General features: G+C 36.8%; 1 protein-coding gene across 1 annotated transcript in view; it reads right to left on the minus strand.

Moving 5' to 3' along the window:
* Positions 1-20,171: 20,171 nt before the first annotated feature.
* ctnna1 (catenin (cadherin-associated protein), alpha 1) overlaps positions 20,172-25,613 on the minus strand; it is a 122,270-nt gene continuing 116,828 nt past the window's right edge. The window contains exons 17-18 of the mRNA XM_082177556.1: positions 21,347-21,481; positions 20,172-21,041 (exon numbers count right to left, since the gene is read on the minus strand). Coding sequence (XP_082033682.1) covers positions 20,751-21,041; positions 21,347-21,481 — 426 coding nt within the window. The 3' untranslated portion in view covers positions 20,172-20,750. The remainder of the gene's footprint in view (positions 21,042-21,346; positions 21,482-25,613) is intronic.

Raw genomic sequence — 25,613 nt, forward strand, 5'->3', positions numbered from 1 at the left:
GTGTCAAGTCAAAGCAGAGAGACGGAAAAGAGCAAATCTCAGCAAACACTGAGGCACGTGGTTATTGTTGGACAAACAGCTCCTCCATGACATTGAGATGGAGATGAAAGCGGCTGTAAGGCAAATGTATTTCATATTAGGAGTGAGATCATAAAATTGCTTTCTTCCGTCTGGATGCAAGTTTTGACATCCCGTTTAAGAAGATATTGCAGAAAGTGTCCTCTAAACTTAATATCTGAAGGCAATCACAAACAAGCACTAAATAAATACCCGGAAAACCTCATGTTCATCCGTCAAGGCTGGCCAAGAGTATTATTAGAGATGACGGGGGTGAAAAATGAAAATAGGCCAAGAGTTTCTCCTGTCTGCACATATAAACGTAATGTCTGGCCCCCGAAAATTTCTGCTTTTGGGAAAACTGGAGACCAGTGGCTACAATTTTTTGCAGGTCAGTTAGTCAATTTGTTGGCCCAGTGGCAAAGAGCAAAACACCAATTAGGAGCAGGGAGGGTCGGGCACTCGGTATGTGAGGCGAGATTAAAGTGCTGGCAGAGTTTGGCCACCGGAGCACACTGTTAGACCCTGACCTCAGAATATATCAAACACTATATATATCAAACACTCTGTTCAGTTCACAAATTTGCTCTGTATTCAGCCTTGGAGTGTTTTTGTTTTGTTTTTTGGGGAAATTGTAAGTGAAAATCGGCCATTTTCAGTCAGAATAATTAAATTAAAGATGCAAAGTTTTTTTTTAATATTCATTCATATTTTATTCAGCAAGGAAGCATTAAATTGATCAAAAGTGGCAGTAAAAACATTCATCATTTTACAAATGTTTTCTACATTCCACTTGGATTCCTTAATTTGAATTGAATTTGAAATGAGTAATCAAACAGGATGCAGAAATCCAATTTAAATTTGAATGTATCAAAGCAGAATTGAAATTCAAAGAATATAACTTTTTAACAGAGAGAGAGAGAGAGAGAGAGAGAGAGATTCAACTTCCTGTCACACTGGCCAAAATTCTATTCCAAAAAATCACAGTAGGTAACTAGACACCTGTGACATCTCACCTTAAAGAGTGTTAGAGTAGGCTATGTTTCATAATATTAATTATCACAAAGCCAGTGAGCTATAGCACAAGGAGATGGTAGCAGGGAAACTCGTTCAGTCTGTAGAAAAAAACCTCGGTAAGTCTGGAGACTCAAAGGGAAAATCAGTCTTAACCCCACCATGAAAACCAATCAGTCAGAAAATCTATAAGAAGTACTGTCGATATTCTTCATGTTCCCATCTATTATTTCATACCATGTACAGGATATGAATCCATAATCCATATTGCAGAAATGTATAGATTAAAAAATATGATGTATCACATGCAATTTAACATGGTATCACATGGTATCACACAAATAGCATTCAGTTATACTGCACTGCTTACTGATGGATCTTTATATTGCCTGAAGTTGTCCAGCTACTGTATCAAGAAAGAGAACTAGTTAACTAAATGAGAACATGCTGCCATAGCTGTGTAATATTCAAAGCAGTTCAGTTGGTGCGGTGATCAAGAATATGACAGGAAAGGAAATCGTTATAAGGGAACTGTACAAGTTAGTACCAACCCGTTTTACAGGGAGACATCAAAACAGTTTTGATGTCTGGATTTTTGCATGGTATATCTCAAACTTTGATATAATATTCCCACATGATACAATATTTTCATACTTTCTGCTACAAATTAAAGTCGCTTTGAAATCTACAACTTTTCTCAAAACTGTATAAATTAAAAGTAAAGTACAAAGAGTGCTGCTGTTACCACCATACTAATTGAAATCATGGACATGCATTTCATTTTTGTGAATAAATTTCATGTTATAATCACATTTACGGTTCAAAATAATTAAGGATGAACAATATTTTGAGATTGACAGATGCTTTTATCCAAACTGTGACTGTGCATGCTGTCGCTGTTTTTGTGGATTCACGTTTTTGAGGTTTGCATGGGGATAGTGGTGGTATTGTTTTCGAAACTGGTTTTCAAGGACTTGCACTTTCTTCTAGAGCTGATGTACAGCCAAAACAATCTTTGTTGCAATTTCTTATTATCACTGTAAAGCTGCTTTGAAACAATATTGTAAAAAGCGCTATATAAATGAAGGTGACTTGACTTGATATTTAAAAAATCCCCCAGTTTTCGTCATCTTCAAAAAGCCAAACCAATGTTGATTCTTGTTTTATTATGAACTCTTTTGTGTTTTCTTTTTGCCAGCACTCTCCTCTGTTAGTTTTTCTTTTTCTTTTTTTGCGTGTGATTCTCCTTTCTCGCTGGTTGTGACAACTAACCAATGTTTCAAAGTAGCCAGAGTAACTTTTCTCTATTTACGGATATGACAAGATACGCACGGGCGAATGACGGATGTACACTATGCAATTTCCCACGAAAACCATTCCATCAGGTCTAAAATATAAACACTTATTTATTCTTTCTTCTCAAAATGTATATGAAATTTCATACTGACATAATGACTAATTTGTTTGAGTGTGTCTTAATTTAGTGTTCAAAATTAGCATGTAAGATTAATATTGGTGCATCCCTAAAGAAGGTCATTTTACTCCATTACTCCTTGTGTACACACCCTGTCCTTCGCCTATATTATGGTAAGTGACGCAAGTCTGGATTTTGTGGATTTAGACGTGTTCTTAGGTCAACATATCTGAAAATGTAACCATAACCATATCCCCAAACATGAGTTATCCCTAAAATCAGAGGGAAATGATGTGAATAGCACTGATGTAGAAGCAGCAAACCCTGGTTGTAAGCTTAAACTTGACATAAACTATAAACTTCCCTCAAATCTGATTGATTGATTGGAATGTTGTTCCAGGAACATGTTGCACTTGGTGAAATCAGGCTCTATGTAAGTGACAATGTTTATAATGATAATTGCTAACTTGCTCAGGAGCATGATTTATGGTACCCTTTCACATCAAAACACCAAAAATGACTGATTAATTTAGACCTCCCAGAACGGGAAAAAACCCAGTTTTCTCGGAAAGCAGCACTGATACGGGTCAGGCACGTTCTTGCCTTATCTGAAGTTATTTACTGCTGTCAGGCGAGTTGACTGGCAAAGGAATGAATGAATGATTGCTTGAGTTTGAGTAACTATACTGGCCCAGCAGTCAATTTCTGTCAATGAGAGCAAAAAGTTTAAAGGAATGGGATTAAATGAACTGCCGTTTGTTCACAGATGCCCTGATTTGAGAATGCGAAAGTTTACTCCTGAACTCCTCTGAACAGCTACTTTGATGTTATGAAACTGAACAAAATCAAAAATTAAAAATCCCCAATAAACTTCTAAAGATCATAGTGTGAAAAACAAATGGCACATGAATGTCAGGGAACAAGAGTTCACCAGCTGATTATGAAGAGCAAACAGAAACAAAGCTAGTGGGACGTGTCTTCAAATAATTCAGTTCTATATTTGTCTCACTTTGAGCATTGCAATTCAATAATCTACGATTGCATTTTGACAATACAGTACGTGTTTCCACAGATATAAGCACAATTGTCTGCAAAGCAAGAAATTCAAATAACTGTTCAGTACATTTAAAAACAATCTTCTACTTCATTACACTTTGCACTTTGGTATTTTCTGGAAGTTTGGCACAGTGTTTACTCATCGCTCGCTCACGTACCCTCCAAACTCGCATGATGCATATTAATTTTGTTTACAAATCTCGACGGATTTATACGTTAAAAACATTTGTGCTCATGAGCCTTCGAGTGCAGATAGTGCTCTGAATAATGTAAGTAACTCTTTCCAACTAGTATATTTTTAGCTAAGGTGAGTTAATCACCTCTTGGATTAGGACTTTACAGTGAAACTTCCCCTTCATATTCAAAGGTCTACAGAACTGGAGACTCCTATATGTGCTCAGGACAACCTGGGGAAATAGCGTGATATCTTGAACTACTCAGACGTGCGCACTCTCCTTCCTATGGTCTGATGGGGCTTTGTGCCCTTCATAAAATATACAGTCTAACAATCAGGGTGATTTAATGCCCCCAGGAAGGACATTATTATAGAGCAGACAAAATCAATACAACTGAAACTCCGGCAACTTTTTTTTTTCTTCTTTTCCTCCTTTGTAGCCTGGGCGACTGAAAGGCTTTTCCCAGCATGCCGTGGTGCTTCTGTTCAAAGAGAGAGATACCACAGGACAGGGATAAGTCAGGAGGCATAATCCACTGGACTGTCATTAAACAAGAGTTAGGTTCATGGCACCCATCATGTTCCCAAATTACCAAGTGTCACTTTTAATTAAGTGTGGCAACAGCTCATTTTAATGAAGGCTTGATGTTCTCAGCAGATTTTAGCCCCAGCAGTCCTCATTCACTTTTATGTGCCGGTGCATTGATTGTGCCCAGTCAAACTTTCTATGAACCCTCATTTAGATTGAACCCTCATGATTGTGTTAATATGCAGCTGCTACTTTGAAACTTCTCCAGAAACAATCTATTCATTTAAAAATGTAGCCACTGTAACTAAGCTACCAACAAACAGAAAATAACATTATTGAAGATTTTAAGGAGGCTATATTATAAATGGGCTATCTTCTATGTTATTATATAAAACTATATTTTATTATATATTTTTTTTTGCAATCGGAACAGTTTTTGAGAACTTTCTTTGAGATTGTGAAGTATCTTCTCAAGTGCTTTTATGCTAAATGCAACCAATAAAACAAAACAAAAACAAAATTATATAACAAGAGTCTAAAACTTATGATGAACAACAACTTTTAACTTAAAAAACATTTATTTTTTTATTTTTTTATCTGAAAATCTAGATACAAGTAACACTTCAAGTTACACATCTTGGTGCTTGCCTAAATCATTTTTAAAACAATCAAACTACTGAAAAAAATGTAGCCAAGTCAGTGCCGTTGCTACTTTTAGTTTGTTACAGCCCTGATATGCAGCTTGACAAATTGATAACAATGTTCCCGCACTGATCCTACATCAGGCTAAATCACTTTCACTGTCAGGTAAAATATGTACTAGCCACAGTAGTGTGGTGCATTTTCCTTTTATTTCTCTATATACAGTATACACACAAACATTGGGTTTTCATGTTTTATGGGGATTTTCCATAGACATAATGATTTTTATACTGCACAAACTATATATTCAATCCCCTACCCCTAAACCTCCCCACCACAGAAAACTTTCTGCATTTTTACATTTTCAACAAACATCATTTAGTATGATTAAGCTGTTTTCCTCATGGGGACCCAAAAAATTTCCATTTTGTCCCCATAACATGGGGTATACCGGAACATCACACACACACATATAACTCTGAAGGGCACTTGTTACTCTTTGTATTAATTAAATCTTTCCAGGTTCTCAAAAAACAGAATTGGACACCTCTGGTCCTTTTAATACAAGCCCGATGAGTAACGACACAGAGGCGTTTAATTTAGCGCCACACAGCTAGATAGTCTTGTTTAAGGACCTCAAAGAGAGCCCCTTTTGTGTTCGGATGTAAAAAAAATCCTGCGTAAACATTTTCAGCGGTACTTGCACACGAGCGGCACAGAACCACAGGATAGCTTTCCCTGCTTGAGCGAGAATGGGAAGTTTTTGATGAATATTACTATGCTAATGCACCTAATATTTATGGACTTTTTATTAGGCTGTAACTCTTGGGTCCTGATACATGTTTAATGCCCTCATATACAGATCACAAGAGACCAGCAGTTCACTCTGAAAAATAGCATGCTAATGAAAGATAGATTGGGTGTGCATTCGCATACTTTCAAAAGAAGTCTTTAAAATGTGTTGATATGGATGCCGTTTGAGGGACACAACTCTCTCCATTTGTATGCAGGGAAGGGAAATGTAGCCTTCGGTTCAGACGTGGTATTTCGAAAACCGCTCCATGCTGACATCCCAGGTGTCTGTCGCTCCCGTACCATACAGGCCAGGGCAAGAGGGGCTCATGGAAAGATGCTCCCCATCACCAGAAATCTCTCTACACATACACATGAGTTTCCATGTTTTATGGGAACTTTCCATAGACATAATGATTTGTATACTGTACAAACTGTATGTTCCACTAACCCAACCCCTAAACCTACCAATCACATTTAATGTGATTTATAAGCTGCTTTCCTCATGGCGAGCAATACAAGTCTGGTGTTATTATCCTTGTGAGGATCATTTTAATACTTTTTTCCCATAACATTAGAAATACCTAAACCACAAACAAACAAATAATAATAATTGATAATAACTGAGCACCAAATCAGCATATTAGAATGATTTCTAAAGGTTCATGTGACACTGAAGACTGGAGTAATGATTCTGAAAATTCAGCTTGGCATTACAGAAATTAAATTAAATTTTAAAATATATTATAATAGAAAACAGTAATTTTAAATTGTAGTAATATTTCACAATATTGCTGTTTTTACTGTATTTTTATGATCAATTGCAGCCTTGATGAGCAGAAGAGACTTATTTTTTTAAAACACATTAAAACAATCTCAAATTATTCCAAACTTTTGACCGGCAGTGTAATATAATTGTGAATGTACACAAACACACACACCCACCCACCCACACACACACACACACACACACACACCCACACCCCCATACACACACACACACGCTGTGATCTAAACCACTGGCCACAAATCACACAAGTGCATTTGAAAATCATCACCAGCCTTTCCCATAAAGAACACCAATAAAAATAAACATTCCCTCAATGGAAAACATTTCAAGCTCATATGTAAAGTGCTGGCAGGCGAGTACATTACGTGATTGTAGCATATTTGCCATTGATGTTGCTGTAGGAAAGGGAGAAATGAAGACGGAGAGAGATGGAGGTTTGAAAATGCACATAAACCTTCAACATACACACTGGAAAATGGAGTGATATGTGTTGGGTTCAATACATGCTATGCTTAATCGACAGTATTTCTGGCATAATGAATACGAATAATTAATCTAAGAATAGGCTCATTTCACTGCTTCATTTAGGGTTAAAAATAAATAATTAAAAATGATCCCAGCGTCCCGAGGGTTTATAGGCAAAAATGTGCATCGTAAACATTTTTAAAACAACCACTTCATTCTTTCAAACAAAATGGCTATTATTTGAGCTGTAAAGTTTTCTTAATCATCATATTTCAGTAATCTTGTTTACAGATGCTGCAATGCCTGTTCAAAAAAAATGTTTTATGTATAAACATATGCATATTAAACAGGCTAATCTAGCATTCTGAGTGGGTAGATTGCAAAGCGTGCTAAACGAAAAGAAACGAATAATGAGAAATGTTTCTCTTCACAATCTAGAAGTTTGGTTTAACTATTATGTAATAGCCTATATATAATAAAAATAATAAAAAAACGTAAAACTTAAACACATTACGTCGTCATGATGAAAAAAGTTTGGTGTCTCATTTTTTTTGTGCGTTTTTTTTTTTGTGCGTTTTTTTACAAAGTATTTCTATTTCAAATAAATTCTTTTTAATTTTCTATTCACCAAAGAATCCTGTAAATAAATGCATCACGGCTTCCACAAAAATAACAACTGTTTTTAATATTTATAATAATAAGAATGTTTCTTGAGCAGCAAATTATAATCGTAAGTGTAAGTGTTGCATTTTAAGATGAAGGCGTCAGCTAACTCGACATTAAAAAGTTACCATAGTAAAAGTAAAAACATTATAAAGTACCATAGAAAAAAGACCTGTAATATTGAGCTATAAAAAAACAAAACCACAGTCTTTGACATCCACAAGATTTGGGATGGGTTTCCTTACTTTTAAAAGCCTATTTATTTTGCTATCATAATAATGTGTGATTATATGGTTGGCTGCATTTTAGTATTGCTTTTAGCGTTGTTTTCCCCATCAGAACAGACAATTTTTAGGTCGTGACCCAACAGTGAAGTTTCAGCCCTGATTAAAGAACAGTGAGATTATTCAATGCTCCTCTCATGCTTCAGAGCTAACAGCAGGCTGTAATGATTTGCTCATATTTCAGCCTCTTGAAGGAATGCTAATAAACTTGAACGTTTTGAATCCTAATATTGCTCTGTATATATTAGCACTAATATATTCAGAGAGCCGAGCAAGAAACACGAAAATCACAATATTTCAAGTCCTCTTGGGGAGTGAGACTTATCCAAGCATAAGGGTAAAATAATACGTTTTACTTTGATTTTGTTTGTGCGTACAATTACAGTGGCCAAAAAGCCGGGTGGCCAAAAGATTAATCACAAACATGCTGACTGTAGATCTCCCGATCCAATTCGGCTGGAAATAAAAGCAGGGCGAGGAAGCAGGTCACATGGTCTTTACAGACAGCTAACACAGACAGACTCATTCAGAGCACATTCCTTGAGTGGCACGTCCACAGAAACGTTGTCTGGGTGTTTGATTAATCTCCTTGCTGCCTGTCTGATCTAATTGTAAAGGCAGGAAAACACTTTGAGTAATTTAGCACTAGAAACGTGGGAAGGAAAGAATTCAAGGAAATGGAGACGAATTAGCTGCTGCGTCTGTGGGTCTAATTTGTGGTGCACCAGTGTCACAATACCAGCACACAAGCTTCAGATTACTGCCAATTGTACTGTAGTACAGTAGTTATCATTTATACAATTACCATACGAAGCTAATGCAACACCACAGAGAATGAGATAAGATAGAACTTATAGAACTGGAGCAAGACAGTTAATAAATTAATTGGAATTAATTATATTAATGTATTATGATTTATAACACATAAAATACAATAATTGTGTGTGTGTGTGTGTGTGTGTGTGTGTGTGTGTGTGTGTGTGTGTGTGTGTGTGTGTGTGTGTGTGTGTGTGTGTGTGTGTGTGTGTGTGTGTGTGTGTGTGTGTGTGTGTGTGTGTGGCCTGGTAAACCCTACATTATGGGGACAAAATATCCCCACAAAGATGGAAATATTCGAAATCCTTTTCCTTGTGGGGACATGAGGAAAATAGCTTATAAATATGTGTGTGTGTGTGTGTGTGTGTGTGTGTGTGTGTGTGTGTGTGTGTGTGTGTGTGTGTGTGTGTGTGTGTGTGTGTCTCTTCTGCTCATCAAGGCTGCAATTGATCATAAAAATACAGTAAAAACAGCAATATTGTGAAATATTACTACAATTTAAAATAACTGTTTTCTATTTTAATATATTTTAAAATTTAATTTAATTTCTGTAATGCCAAGCTGAATTTTCAGCATCATTACTCCAGTCTTCAGTGTCACATGAACCTTCAGAAATCATTCTGATATGCTGATTTGGTGCTCAATTATTATCAATTATTATTGATGTTTATTACTAATGTGTTTTTTTTTTCCAGAAACTGCAGGATTCTTTGAATATAATGTTCAAAAGGACAGCATTTATTTGAAATATAAATCTTTTGTAACATAAATGTCATTACTCACACCTTCGATCAATTTAATGCAGCCTTGATGAATAAAAGTATTAGTTTCTTTATAATTTTTTTCACGGCTTCCACAACAATATTCAGCAGCAGTTATTTTCAACATCGATAATAATAAGAAATGTTTTTGAGCAGAAAATCAGCATCATGTGACTGAAGACTGGAGTAATGTAAAGTAAAAAAAAAAAAAATTTAATCCAACTGTTTGACTGGTAGTGTATATATGATAAATTAGTATTTTACAAACAATATGTATTAGCCTATACAAATCATAATAAAAAAATGACTTGACTACTTATCTAAAGCAAAGTAGAGTGACACAATACAACATGTGATCAACGAAAGAAGTGCTTAAGGCATTGTGACAATCCTAATAGCCATAAAAGAGCAGTACGTTTTCAGTTTGACAGCATTAACCTCTTTCAGAACATTATTTAATTGAAAGCGATTAAAAGAACCCTGTGGGTGATCCAGATCTGTAAATATGATGGTGACTAACACCTTTTTTTTATATATAAATCAATTGAAAGCCATCTAGCTATGACAGGCATTTGAAAGAGAGCAAGTACACCTACAGTCTGAGGTCATGTGACAGGCAGCATGACATATCACAACAATGTATGGATCAGACGCACATGCTTTATTTTCAGTCGTTTCACTGGAACAGCTAAAAGAGTGTTAAGATATGTGTAGATGTGATGTGTGGAACTAATGCATGTTCTGATCCCCAGCACTGCCACAAAGAAACACAAAGCCTTGAACCAAGACACCAGCATGTACTCGATCACCACCAATCACTCCAGGAAAGCAATGAAAGAGTCAGCTCAAAAGCATTTTAGCTGTAATTACATCACACAAATCAACTCGGACAAGAGAGCACATACAAGACCACATGCAAAAACAAATGCATGTGTTTTACATTTGGCAGCAGCTTTACAGTGACAGCTAGAGAGCAATCAGGTTTCTGGAAAATAATAATAATAAATGTCTGAGCCTCTCTTCTTATTCCATTACGATTTAGGCTTTTATAGGGTTTTCTCCCCATAAGAGCTTAAAAATACAAATACATCCCTTTAGCCTTTAGCAAACAATTCACCACCAATTCCACTAAGGAATGATTTTAGCATGACCTTCAAATGAGATTATTTTTTACAAACAAACAAACAAACAAAAAATATTAATATATTTTTGTGTGTGTGTGTGTGTGTGTGTGTGTGTGTGTGTGTGTGTGTGTATGAATATATATATATACTATTATTATTATTATTATTACACGGTGGGGTTTTAAAAAGAATATCAGTCAGGATATTTGTGCGTGTTAGAGAGACGGGTTTACAAAACAAGCATGAAATAATATTGCTCGCTGGTGTGTTAGAACTGCTTCCCCGTCCATAAAGATAGCATGCGTGTGTCAGACGTGAGCTGCTTCCAAAATATCCTCGAATGTCCCAAAAAAAAAGAGACTTAGCAAACATTTCTATTTATGTTTTCATAAAATAACCCACAGAATCTATATCTCTGCAGGAATAGGAAATTCATAATATAGGCCTACCTTTTTATATATGATAGTTTAGGGTACAAATTATGTTTATAAATTTACGTTGTATACATTTTGTCAGCAGCTTAAATTTTTTCTTTTTTTTTAAAGCAACCTTCATTTCAAAATAGGCTATAGACCGCATGATTTTCATCAAAATTGCTGCTATTACCCGTTATCAAAATGAGGGCCACCAAACATTAGCAAGCAAGAGTCCAAAATATGGCTTGAAAACAAAACAAAAACACTTTTTTCACTGTTAATGGTAGACATGCTATGCTCTGAGAATCTTACCAAGCATGATAAACAGCAGTTCATATGAATTAAGTAGAACTTACTAGTTTTTAAACATGGCTCCTCTGAAGATTCACATGATGTCACTTCCTCTTGATTGTGTCATTTAAAGTGACAGTTCACTATTATTTTAAATTGAATAAATGGTGTAAAAAAAAAAAAAAAACTCATCGACATAGGTAAATAATAATAATACATTTAAAAAAATTATACACATACATGTGTAATTGATCTAGTGTGTATGTGGAAACTAAAACATTTTATTTTTGTACAAAGTTTTGTTGTCAATGGTTGTTGTTTTGCTATATGGACATGCTAAAATGTTTAAACTTTTAAAAAACATATCACAATAACACAATCATTACATTAAATAAAATATTTCAATATTATTTATTTATAGAATTTGTGTTTATAATAGATTACTTCATCAAATGCTAGGGGAATCAAATGCTTTTTGGTAACAAGGTTTCATTTGTTATCATTGGTTAACTACATTATAGTTAACATTTATTAGGAATGAACAATACTTATACATGTTAGGTAATACATTAACTAAAGCTAACAAATGAGACCGAATTTTATATTATAGTATTATCTTTTTTGTATTCATCCATTTATATTGCAAATCACAATCAATCTCTCTCTATATATTTTAGTAAGTCTAAAACATTAACAATATTTTGCAGCTTTGCACTATTTAGGAAATGCAAATCTGTTATGTATATACATATGAAATCTGTTCCCAAAAGTGTCATGTTCAGACAATTGATTTCAAAACCTCCCTCATTTCTAAATAACAGACACATGTAAAATACATGATAAAAATGTAACATCGATTAAAATTATGTTGATTGCTACACCATTATAAACCTGGTGTGGGAAGCACAATAAGTACACAAGTAAAGGACGACATTTCTTTTCTTGAAGGGCTTCACATAAATGAACACGAACTTCCAAAGATCAGGTCTCCCTTCCCACCTGCAATAAACACCAGTGAGCAGTCAGACCCTCATATTTTGATGTTTTAATAGAACATTTAGACCAGGTTTCACAGACAGGGATTAGATTAGGCCAGAATTAGGCCTTAGTTCAAGTAGCTTTTATAAACGTGCCTTAGAAAAAAAAAAACATTACTGGTGTGCATCTTGACACAAAACAATGGCACTCACATATTTTAAGATATGTCAGAGCAAGTTGCTTTCAGTTAAAACAGTTCAAATATGCATTTTAGTCTGGGACTAGATTTAAGCCTTGTCTGTGAAACTGGGGGGTTAGGGTCATTCAAAACAATATCCCCTCCAAACATCACTTTTTGGCCATTACATACATGACACACATATATATATATTATATACGGTATATACAGTACACACACACACACATTATTGGCCAATTACTCCGAAAACCTTAGAAACCACGTTGCAATACCATGGCAACTGCACAGAACACCTCTGCATGGTCATATACATTGAAAAAAAGTAGAAACAGAAAAGTAATAACATATGCGGTCTATTGGCTTCTATATGTTTGGATATTTTTATTTCAGTTTCTGTTTGGTACCTCTATAAACGTCTGTTCTAGTATGTTGTCTTATGCCTTGTGAATTAATCTGCACTGTGTTTCCGCACAAGATTGCTCACAGCTTCCGTTTGTACTAAAAATCAATGGACATGCAGATGGACTCCAGTTGAAACGCTGCCCATTCCTGTAGCACTGATTGAAAAAATATATATATTCTCAGATTTTTTGAGTCTGACTTCTGCGTGGAATATTTTTTGGTCTGTGTGGCTGAAAGGTTGATACATTAAGATTGCAGCACTCAGTTTCTCAGATGAAAATGTGTCTGGAGCTCGCCTGTGCAAAGCTTACTGTGACCATGCTAAGGTGTTCTGGGTGTTTGCCATGGCATTGTTATGTGGTTGCTAAGGTGTTCAGAGTGGTTGCCAACTGGTCCAAGTCTCTCCATATCTCTAATATAGTGGTCTCTGGATACGGCTCATTCAATGTATGTTTAAAATATGTTTTTCTTGACTCATTTTAAAAGCACACCTCTCCTTCAACACAAATGAAAACCTACCATTTAAAACTTAAGCAAGCACCACTATTAAAATTAAAATCCGAATCCACAGGGCAGCATCCAAACCACTGAGAGCCTGTTTTTTGACTGGTTGCTCCAGCAGGAAAGAACTAGGCTCTTAGTTTAAGGTACATCTGATATAGTATAGATTACACAGTGTTTTTCAGCCAAATCAATATCAGGGAAAGGGATTGGATATAAAAACCAACACAAACAAAGCTCAGCTTGCTTAGACACGACAAAATGTTTGTTTTTCCCTGAAGTATATCAGTAAGAACATTTTGATTGCTAATGCTATGGATGCTGACTCCCTTAATTTAATGCCACACTGCTCCCAGCGTTCGTATTACAGGAATATGAGTGCGAACAGGAAGAGAAGCTCTTCACAAAAAAATTGTGTTGATGTGTAAGTAAATGGGTTTGACTCAGCGCAACCATTGGCAGAATCGCAGTTAAACCTTAGGTTTCAGAAACGGGATGGCAGACGACGGGAAATTTCCATCAAGTCATTTGATTTAGAAGTTAAAAGGCACACCCTCATGTCATTCCAAACCTGTATGACTTTGTTAAACAAAAAGGTGAATTTTTAAAGCATATGCTGATCACTATTTTTAGTGTAATGAAAATGAATGAGGACTGGTTAAACTCCAGTCAACAAAAAAGTATGATATAAATAGTCCAAATGATTAGTGTTCAAAGATTACAATTAGGGTTGGGCATCGTTTGAATCATAACAATTCCGATTCTGATTCTGCTTATCGATTCCGATTATTATCGATTCCTAAATTAGATTCCAAAAAGGTAAAAAAAATATTAAATAAATAAAAAACTTATTCAAAGTCTTATTGTAAAACATTTCATTGTAGCTGAATAGCAAAGTCAACAGGCTAAAGAATACTTACAAAAGGAACTTGTGTCTATGGTTTAAAGATACCATTGCAAAAACAACTAGCTAACTTTCAAGCATTATTAAAGACAAGTAATTACAAATTAGCAATTGCACAAATAAATACAGCTGAACAAAAAAAAGATTGAAATAAACATTGTTATTAGATTTTCAGGTATTCATGTACAGAAACTGTATTCAAATGTAAAATAACACTGCACTTTATAAATAAAATATGCATTACAAATATAGTTACAAAAGTTATTCAGTCAAGAACAGCTATTGAATTTTCTCTTTCTTTTGTTGTTTGATTACTGTTATAATAGAGACGTCAGCAGGAATATTAGGCTGCTGTCACTTTAAGAGTTGCACGGATCCAATATACTGCTACACTTAAGTCTTAAGACATAACCGACTGTTTACGAGGATATTTTGACATTTTTGTGTGTATTTGTCCGTTCAAGTGGTCAATTGATAAGAGGAATCGGAATGCGCACGTCTTATCGAATCCCTGTGGAATTTTGGAACCGATTCTAAAATGGAACCAGTTATCGATACCCAAACCTAATTGCAATGCGTAAGGAATGGACCATAATTTAAACAATTATTCACTGAAAATCTCAACAGCGCAATCCAATGAATAAGTTGATTCAATTCACAAAAAACCTGTTGTCGTGGTTAATGAATGGCCAAAATGCAATAAAAAGTTTTCTGTTTTTAGTTGAAAACGGTGTTATCGTAAGACTTCAGACAAGCAAGTCATGTGGTTCACTTGTATTTAGTTTTTTGAAGCTTGAAAGTTTATTGTACTTGCATTAAAAAGAGTGACCCATGTTCAGTTCATTAAAATAATTTCCTTTGTGTAAACATTCCAAAATGACACTAAATTATAAAAATAGTACAGATGTAAAGGTTTGTTTTCTGCATTTCAATTCATACTTTAGCTTTTTGTAAAAACAGACCATCATTTAAATGATTATTCACCAAAAAAACAAAATTTCATGAAAGAAGCAGCAACATCCAATTTGAGTGTGATCTTTTCAATGAATCAGTTGATTCACAAAACTGCTTTACAAAACTAGTTTACAGGGTAAGGTTATGAACAAACGTTCATTCAAATCTGGATTGTTCTCAAAACATGAGCATAAAAAAAATGTTCAAGGAACTTTTTTTGTCTGAAACGTTTGTCTAACATTTTTTAAATGTTAATATTTGTTTCAGGATGTTTAGAGTAACACTCCCATAATGTTTGAAGAATGATCAAATAGAATGTTTCCTTCACATCGAGGGGACAATTGACTGGACATTTTGAATGTTCAGAGTGCGTTCAAAATGAATGTTTTAACTTAATGGGAACGTTAGCAAAAGAACATATTAGAACCTATTTTAGTTAGCCGGGAAAGTCATATTGACCACTGGTATGGTGCTATTTGAGGCTTGAAAGCGAATTTGTAATTGCATTAAAAATGTCCTTGTGTTGCACCAAAGGAGTCATTTTTGGGTAAACTAATTAAAGTCACTTAAAGTCACCACTTACCTTCTGTCACCTTGCCCTCTTAGCAACGTCCAATGTTCTAGAGTGGAGTCTTTTCATGAAGTGGAATTGCTGTGAAAGATAGCATTGTTGTTTAAAAGATAGATGTTACCATACACAGCTATCTAACAAAACCTCTTTAGCAATCCCTTTAAGTCAATTTAATGCTCTGAGATTTAGGTGTGAGAGACTGGATTTAAATTTGCTGCCTGTCTTCTCATGGCTAGCTGAAGGGTAATACCTCATAAGACATTTCTTTTCATACTTTTCATTCGGAATCATTTGTTGTAGCATAACAGGAAGCCGGGAGAATACTCTCACAATTGATTGAACTGTCAAAAAACACGTTGTTTGATTGATCACATTTCAACCAATCATGTCATGCCAATTTTTGATGCGATCGGGTTGGCTGACGGATCCTAGGAGAGAAAATACAAGAATTCGAGGCAAGGTGATACTGTTTTTTTTTTAAACAAAAAATTTGCCCAAAAATAAAAAAATCGACGCAATCAGACTGTTCGGCATTGTTGTCAGTTGTCTGGTGAGAAAGGAGGGCCAAAGAGAGTTAAAAAAAATCTCACCTGTCAAATAAATCCTCTACAGCCCAGCAGCAGGTAAAGTTGACCTTAGACTTCCAAAAGATACACTCCTGTTAAAACTGGAGAGGTTTTTCGGCATCAAACAGCATGCATGAAACACTCAGATGACCTTCCAACACAGGAAGGATATATTTGAGGGTGCCCATTGTTTGAAGGACTGGAGGGAAATCAGGAGGTCAGGTCAAACGCACTGCACAGCCTTGACAGATGCAGCAATTATAATGAAGCTCAAATCAAAAATGTACTCCAAATAAAAGTCGACAGCTGAAGCCAGACAGAATGTGAGCGCATGGGCCGCTAAAATGTGGAGAGAAGAAGAATGTGTTAAGATCCTGTGAGAAAACCAAACAATAGAACATCGGAAATGAACATCCTTAAGTTTATTTTGTTCTTCTCAAGCAATGCAGCTACATCTTTCAACAAATAACAAACTATACAATCCTGCTCACGATTAATACAAGCAGTTGAGCTTCCCCTGACAAGCATGTCGACTCGAGGTTTCATGCTCCGCTTTAGCAGCGAGACCCTGTGTAAATGCACTTCGTCTCAGCAGTGAACTTGTATCGAGCTTGTCCACTCGCGCCTCCCTCACCGTAGTACATTTCCTATTTGGAGAACCATAATGTCTGGAGGGAAAGGTCAAACACAGACAGTATGAGTAATGTGAGAGAGAAACGGGGGGCGAGAGGACATCACTCCGTATCTGAAAATCTCTGTTGAGGGAAAGGTGCATTACGTGGCTGAGAGGAGCTTTGACACTCGATACTTTTCCTCACCAGAACAAAATATCAGAAACGTGTCATTTTAGATGAGTGTAAAGCGGATGTGTTGGCTAAACAAAACAAGACAAGTTTTCAACATGTATGGGGCAAGACAGAAGACATGCCATGTAAAATACGGCACATGGCGACGCCTGATGGCCTTTAACAGAGAGCGGTTTGATTTGAATAATCACTTAGAGAAAATGTCTCAGAGTCATGTCAATTACAATGAAATATTCTTCAGACGTTAATTTGGGAAGCGTTTGATAACCTGCTACTAGCTGGACGTCTGACAGCATATTTTAAACAATGACAAGAAAAAGCAAATGGGAACTTTAAAAAAAGCCATAGAGGCTTTTGATATAGACCACCTTCAGGTGTGATAACAGATGTCATTAATCAAAGATTCAACATACTGTAAGAACGTAGGCTCGAGTTATGCTAGAAATATGAAGCAGTTTCACCACATTCTAGCAGCTGGCTAATTTGGACACACTGCAGCAGGAAATCAGTTTGGCTGAAGATAGTTTAGATTTATATTTAGAGACCATGCATTCGACTTGCAAATCACTTCCTAGAAAATGTTTCAGTAATGTTTAAGGTTTAAATTTAAATGTAATCTTTCGAAGACATATTATTGGGACATATAGGCCTGGTTTTACAGACAGGGCTTAGATTAGACTTAGTTCAATTAGGACATTTAAGTAGCTTTTATAAGCGTGCCTTAGAAAAAGAAAAAAGAAAAACATTACTGGTGGTGTGCATCTTGAGACAAAACAATGGACCGGACATTTTTTTTAAGATATGTCAGTGATATAGCTTTAAGTTAAAACAGATCAAACATGTGTTTTAGTTTGGGACTAGGCTTATGCTTGCTACAGACTGCGATTTCGGAAATCATACAAGACTAATTTATGTTCGGAGAAGGAAGCGAAAGAGAAGAATATGGACGTGGTCATGGCTAAAGAGGCTAATTTGGCATGGCAATTTTGCTTGAGGCAAATAGTTTTAAGTTTTAGCGTCATGTCACGTTGATCAATAAGCCATTTCATGTTTCATTTTTTTGCCTAGTCATTAGACGTTGTTCGTAACATTGAACACGCTGTGAGATGACCAAGCTACATTTCTGACACAGTCAGAAACTTATCGCAGGCTCAAGGTCGTCGTTGAACCGCTCTCACTGTACGAAGTAGGAGATTGGTCATCTTTCATCTAGGACAGGCCAAAATCGTACAACGTGTACTGGGCATTAAGCCTTGTCTGTGAAACCTGGGGAATTGATAATTGTATGCAGTTTTTGTTAGTAATCCGGAATTGTAGGAATTAAATTTTTTTGACTATTTAAATATCAGCAACAGCATCAAATTGAATCTTTTTGCTTAATTTGGGCCTCTAAAAAAAGCAGTTTTTTTCCTTATCTAGTATGAGTTCCATATTCTCCTGTATCATAGGCTATACACCATAAAGCCTGATGTAGCCTATCAAATATGATACTCAACTAGAATTTTTGGGGGGGATTTTGTCTAAATCATTCAATCATTTCATGTCAAGCTTTACAGGGTTAATATCTAAAAGCTCTTAAAGTGGTGTTTTGCAATGACGTAGAATAAAAAAAGGAAGGTTTTACGAAAGCGACGCTGAATTGCACGTGACCAAAAAAATTCATATTTTTACAATTGACAGGCAAATTTCAGAGAAGAGGGTTATTTTGGAAATCACATTTGTTGTATGATTTCAACAGATCTCGCTTTTTCTCACACCTTCAAAACAACTTCCTATTTGATTACAAATGACAATGTATGTTTTCATTATTTTTTTTTATTTTTCATTTGAACCAAGAATGCCAATGTGTAAAACAGCAATCAGCAGATAACTCCCAAAGCATTACATAACATACATAAACTACTGATCACTACAGTCATTTTCAGAAATTAAAGACAGAAAAAAAAAAAAAAATTTAAACCCCAAACCAGTCCTAAATCCGCAAGAACTTATGACACGCAATTAAGTTGCAATAAACATACAAACTGAATCATAAACATCTGTCATGTGACCTCCGGTGACCCAACACACTGTTGTTTGTACATGCAGAAACAAGAAAATGCGCTACCGCTGGGATCAGCTTGGAAGTGACGTTGGTTACATTAAAAAAAGTCGTCACCCATCCATGCGTGATAGAAATGTGTATGCATGGCTAGAACGCAGCTCAAGAAGCAACACTTTACCACCCACTGCGATGACTAATGTGAAAAGCTTTTTCCCTGTTGACCAGTCAAATCACCGAGCAACTGCATTTGAGGTCATACGTATCACGCAACCAATCAGGCATCATCCTGCACTTTCACAATCAAGATTTTATTCATCGCAAGAGAAATGCAGTTAAAATGAACGCAGCAGCGCTGATATGTTTTTCTACCCACAGATATATTCAACAGATGAGCTGATGATGATGATGAACTCATTAGCTAGCGTGGCCTTATGAGAAATATCGATCACTGATTTTGAAGCTCTTTCAGGGTGCTTGATCCCATTTATCGTTGGAGGTGCTCAGTGGCTCATAGATTTCTGGCCCAGTCCATCCACACCCATTTAGCCCAAGAGTTCTCCATCTCTTAGCGAGCGCTCCTCCGAATAAGAGGCGTGTTGATTCATTTAATCAGTGTCTGAGTCATGGAGGGGTATGAGGATGGGAAGGAGGAGGAGAAGAGAGGCCTAAGGCCAGTCTTCTGAATTTAAATACAGGGCTGAAGATTGAACTCGCTCACTCTCAGCCTCTCGTTCACATTTAGCTTTGCCCTGCTGCTCCTTGAGATTTACTGAGGGCATTGAGATTTTTCTCTCTTTTTTTTTAGGCAACTCTAGTCACTGAGAAAAGCAACTAGTTCAACTTTTTTGCATTTCGAGTTTCACATCGTCACTTTTTTCACACAGGACCTTTTTTAGAGATAGAAAGCATTAATATTCACCAAAATTAGTCTATTTTACAGTTAATCAAAGCAAAACAAAAAGTTATCAAAAAGTTTATTAGGCACAGCAAAATACAATGACTTTGGTCTTGAGACTTACACTAAATCAAAGCCTATTTTTCTTTTATAGTTTCATACCAAAACACAAGTATTGCAAGTGTTACAGTGAGAGTTTGCATAGGCATGAAGAATGGAAAAGAAAAACAAAAATCAGACAGTAATGGGCAATATCAAAGCCCTTAGTGTGAAATATATAAAAGTCTTCTTGTAAAATACACTTAAATGTTTTAAAAAATACACAATAGTCATCTAGAAAAAGGGGAAACGTACACAAACTGTGAGGGAATGCCCGGAATTTAATGTATGCCCCTACCTGTCCTCGGGAAGAAATCTTGTGTAAAGATTGAGCAGATTAATGCATTCGTGTGTAAAAATATAACATTTGCTATATAGACCTTACCGCACTCAGCGCACTCAGCATAGCCACTGCTTATGGAAAAAAGGCAGATTGGTGACTACGGTACAGGAATGCGTTTAAATGTGTATTTGCTAAATCTGACTGATTTTAAGGCTCAATCTACATCTGAAACAATCAACTGAAATGCCTTAAGGGCTGCTTAAATACTATCCATTGCTTTGAACTCGCTCAGGGCCTGCACAGGGTTGACGTGCTTCTTTTGAGAGGACCGCTTCACTTTGTTGGTCTGACCATCGTCTTGCTTCTCGCGCTTGACCAGCGGCTTCTTTTCGGGAGCTTTCATCCTCCAGGAGATGGCGGGCATGTTGAGGTTTTGCATTCCTTGAGACTTCTGGTACTTGGTGGAGGCCACGTAGGAGGCCTTCACAGTAGACACCACAGAATTCATCAGATTCTTGGCTGCCTGAATCAGAGACATAGCACTGTCCACCTGCAAATAGGAAGGAAATAGAAAAGACCAATGAATTCCCATTCCCATGACACTTTCAGCCATTAATGATTGTTTATGGATATTTCACTTTTATAGAATTTGATGGAGATTTCAGCTTGCATGTCAGGCACTAATTTTTCAAATAAAAGGATTGAAATGATGATACTTAAAATGTAAAAATGTCAAACTATCTAGCTTGCGGGCAAGCTTTATTCTACACAAATCTATTGGAAATATATTTATAATGTAGCTTCACTATAGAATTCTCTTTACTTTTCATTTTAAAATTCCCTGATATGACTTACCCCAGACACCACAAGCTCTCCGCCCAGATTCTGCACCTCTGCTTTGACTTTACTGCAGATATTGAGCTGGTGACAGTAAAGGGCGATACGCTGCAGATAGGCCAACAGATCCTGCTTGCATGCTGAATCTGGACACTACAGGAAAAGAGAGAAAAAGCAGTTGCTTACGGTCAAGCATATAAATATTTCAATAATTCAAAAAGTCAATGGGCAACATATTTAAAAATGTTATAATGTTCTAAATGAAGCAGTGGGTGCAATTTTAAGAGTTATTGTAGTTGAAAACGTTTGGGCGTTTCAATTAATTTGCTGGAAATTTGTGGCACTTTGAAAAGCAGACTTTGTGTGGGCCTAATGATACGGATGCACCATTTAATAAACCTGACAAGAAAACACGGCGAAACTAACGCCGACTAGCATCTATACAGAAAGAGTTCTACTGATATCTAAAATAAAGCGCACACAACGCAGTGATTGTTTTGATGATCTTTGACTGTTGCCTGTGGATACCCTAACGCTCCACAGTCACCTGTCCAGCTGCATGTGCTAGTCAAATTCATTCAATTCCCCATTGTGGCAGGCGAACTGGCCCACCAAGGGCTCACAGCCAAGCTGTCCTTATTTTAGTAAGTTTTAGGGTAGTAGACTACTCTGTTGCAAAAATTCCGTTTAAACGTTTAAGAAATCAGTTATTGTAGACTATGATCCTGCTCATTTCTACATTTAAAATAAAAAGCATGCACTGCAGTGCTGCCAACCAACTGAATACATCACTAGCCCCATTAACCAGTCGTTGGTGCAGTAAAAAGCACAGTGCTTGATTTTTCCCCATAGTTTGGTCATCCAATATCAATACCTCACCATGCTTCACCAGTCTCCAAGGTAAAAATACTTTCTTCACGGTGATAATGTTCAAAGAGTCTGGCCCCACATCTCTGCATTGAAATGCTCTGAACGAGCAGGACTTGAGGGTGCCTGCCTGCACATAATTACACAAAGCCAGTTTCCCAACAGTGCCTTTATCTCAATAACTCTCCGCCAAATGGCGTAAAGCATTTGGGGAAAATGTCAAATTTCCATTATTTTAAACAACAGCTAGACTGTAGATGCATACTTATGTCGCTTAGGGCTGGAAAGACACTCACAGATGTCATGTGCATAATTCTGCAAAGCAAAATGCACCAATTATGATTATGTAAAATTCTGTTGAATGCAATTTAAGACCTCAGTTAATCCAGAAAGCATGAAGTACTCATGACAAAATGATGAATTTGAATTAAATCTAGATGGTCATTTAATATGATTCTTCCATGTATACATAACCAAGATGGAAACTCGAGTCCGCAACTTGGACTCGAGTCGCACAAGCCACACACACACACAAAAAAAAGACTTGCGAAGTTGCGACTTGACTTGGACTTGTGAACAACTGACTTGAGACTTGACCTGGACTTGAAGACAGACTCGTAAAAAACAAGTCATTTTGGTCTGGTATTTTCGATTACGTTCTCTTTACTACCCCACATGACAGCATGAAAACACATCAAGCCAGCTTTATTATATTGCACATAATGCATCTGAACGCACGTGTATTCATCACCCACTGGAAAAGTTATATAAATGAACAAACAGTGACAATATAGCCAAGTCTTACCTTGTGATAATCTTTGCTTTTTAAATTAAATGACACAATCAATTAATCCAAAGGGAAGCTGCAGTATTGCACAGTTGTTAAAAATGTAATTTCTGATGCTACAAAATCATAAAATGATTACAATGCCTAGCCTAACAACTCATGAATAAAAACAACAAAAAAACAAACTCATGATTAAAAAGACTGAGGAAGACTATACAGTGACAACACTGATTAATTGAAGGATGAACAGGCAACCATCTTACATTAAATTCAAATATAATTTTAAAAAAGAGAGCATTTGATAAGAGCATTTTGCCAAGTGAGCTCCCAACATCCATCTATTCTAATGTTTGAGGTCAGTTACTCAAGATAAAAAAAAAAGTGAAATATAAAGCCAAACTTGCAGAGATGTGCCTGTGGGAGATTTAACTGGAGATCCAGCAAAATACAGAGTCGGAGTCAGGCCATCTTCACTATACTTTCATAATCATCAGTCTGTCTATACACCCCACTGAGAGAGAAGGGCAGAGATACAGGCACAGACTGTTAGAGACAAGACAGAGCGACAGGGAGACAAAGGAAGATGGGAGACAAGTGGGCGAAACAAGAGTGGGATGCGAGGAGGAACAGGGGAGAGAAACAGGAAGAGTGAGAGTGATGAAGAGGGCAACATGCTGCTCATCTTTCAATGAGACGCCTTACAATTAGCAGCAATCTGATCACAGTATTTACCTAAAGTTTTGCTCGTTAAAGGTAAAGTGAGAGATTTAGGTGGTACTAGAAGCACTACATGGAATGCAAAAATAATTGTTTGCAAACTGGTTTCCATAACACTCCTACCAGTAAATGAATGGTTTAGTTGTAGGATAGACATTTATATGTATATACTACATAAAAATAACAAAAAATAAATAAAATAAACGTCAGGAATATTCATTCATTAGGTGCACCATTCCTTTAAGAGACACAAATGCTATAAAAAGGCACTTTCTTGGCCAAAGGAAAAAGCTTCACCTACAGTATTACAGTATTTGCTGACTCTGACTGCAGGATACTGTAAAAGCATTTTGTGCCCAGGGTTGTAGGAGAGGAGAGGATTACATTCACAGCAATACAAAGCAAGCATTTTCCTGCCTTTAAGGGCTTCTCACCCCTACATCTGGCATGTTGATCCAGCAACAAGTCTGGCTATGCTGTGAGCCCCAGCAGCGCTGCTGGAATATTCAGCGGTGCATCTCTGACTGCTATGGCGTTCGCAGTTTCCACTCCAGCTGGCTCAAAGCATTCTGGGATTTGTAGTAAAGATTATCCAGCTGGGCACATCATCACTCCCCAGCGGGAAGTCAGGATGTCTGGCCATGTCTGGGCAGAACTTCTCCCTCTCTCTCTAGCTCATCATAAAGAGCCAGAAAGCCAGAGTTCAAACACAGAAAGCCAGAGTGTCCGCCTCTTATCTGCTTTACTATTCCACCCATTATTCCAGCAGTCATTAATAAAGCCCCAAATTTATATCAATCACTGAGCTGCTTTTCTTCCCAGGAGCTAGAGAGCTTACTGCAGAGGAAGTCAGACAAACAGCAGAACGAGGCAGGGAGAGGGAGAGAGGGAGAGAGAGAGAGAGAGAGAGAGAGAGAGAGAGAGAGGGAGAGGGAGAGGGAGAGGGAGAGGGAGAGGGAGAGGGAGAGAGAGAGAGAGAGAGAGAGAGAGAGAGAGAGAGAGAGAGAGAGGGAGAGGGAGAGGGAGAGAGAGAGGGAGAGAGAGAGAGAGAGAGAGAGAGAGAGAGAGAGAGAGAGGGAGAGAGGATGGTGGTGGTGAATCAGAACAGAGCCCTGCTAAAATGAAACCTGCTAAGCATACCAATTAGAGGCTCGACTCCTGTTTGAAACAGCTCGAATTGGCCCTTTGAAAGCATCACTTGTGCATGCTCAGCTGCTGAATTCATCCAAGTTGAACAGGAAATGCAGCCTGCCTGCCTGACCTAGACGCATGTGAATACATGATGCACATGTCAAACAAAAGTCCTCCCTGCTTGCTTAAAATATTTTCTTCCTCCACCTGTGAAGGCCGCATGCAGATCACATGCAGTTTTGCCAATGCGGTCGATTACACAACCAATTTTCGGTGAAGAGATGTGCTAAAACAGCATTTTTTATTTGTTGTTTTTATAGTGTCCCGGTAAGTCCCTTATCAGGCTGGTCCAAGAGCTGATTCTGCATTCACCCATCACTTCATTAAAAATGAGCAACTTCTGAGAAGAGTGTTCTTCTTAGGAAACTCATATAACCCTAGAGTGCAGAGTGTAACCTTACAATCAACTTCAGCCCCCACTTCACCCCCTTAAAGCAATGTAAATGCATGCACTTAAGAGATATTACCTTGCTTGGTCGCAGACTTTGGACTTTTATAAAATAAAATACTTAAAGGGGACTCTGATTCTGGTTGAGACGGGACAACTGAAATACACGTTGTAATAGTTCCCAGAAGACTTTTGCTTTTCCTTTTTAGAGGTATCAGTAAAAGAAAAATCATTTCTGGCTCATATACACTGGCTAATAATGCAGGCTGTTGAAAAGTAATGGGCTGCCCTTAAAGTGTACTGCTTTTCTAATATGACGGTGAATCTTTATTTAA

The sequence above is a fragment of the Leuciscus leuciscus genome (genome assembly GCF_965113295.1).
Source record: "Leuciscus leuciscus genome assembly, chromosome: 8".
Classification (NCBI taxonomy): Eukaryota; Metazoa; Chordata; class Actinopteri; order Cypriniformes; family Leuciscidae; genus Leuciscus; species Leuciscus leuciscus.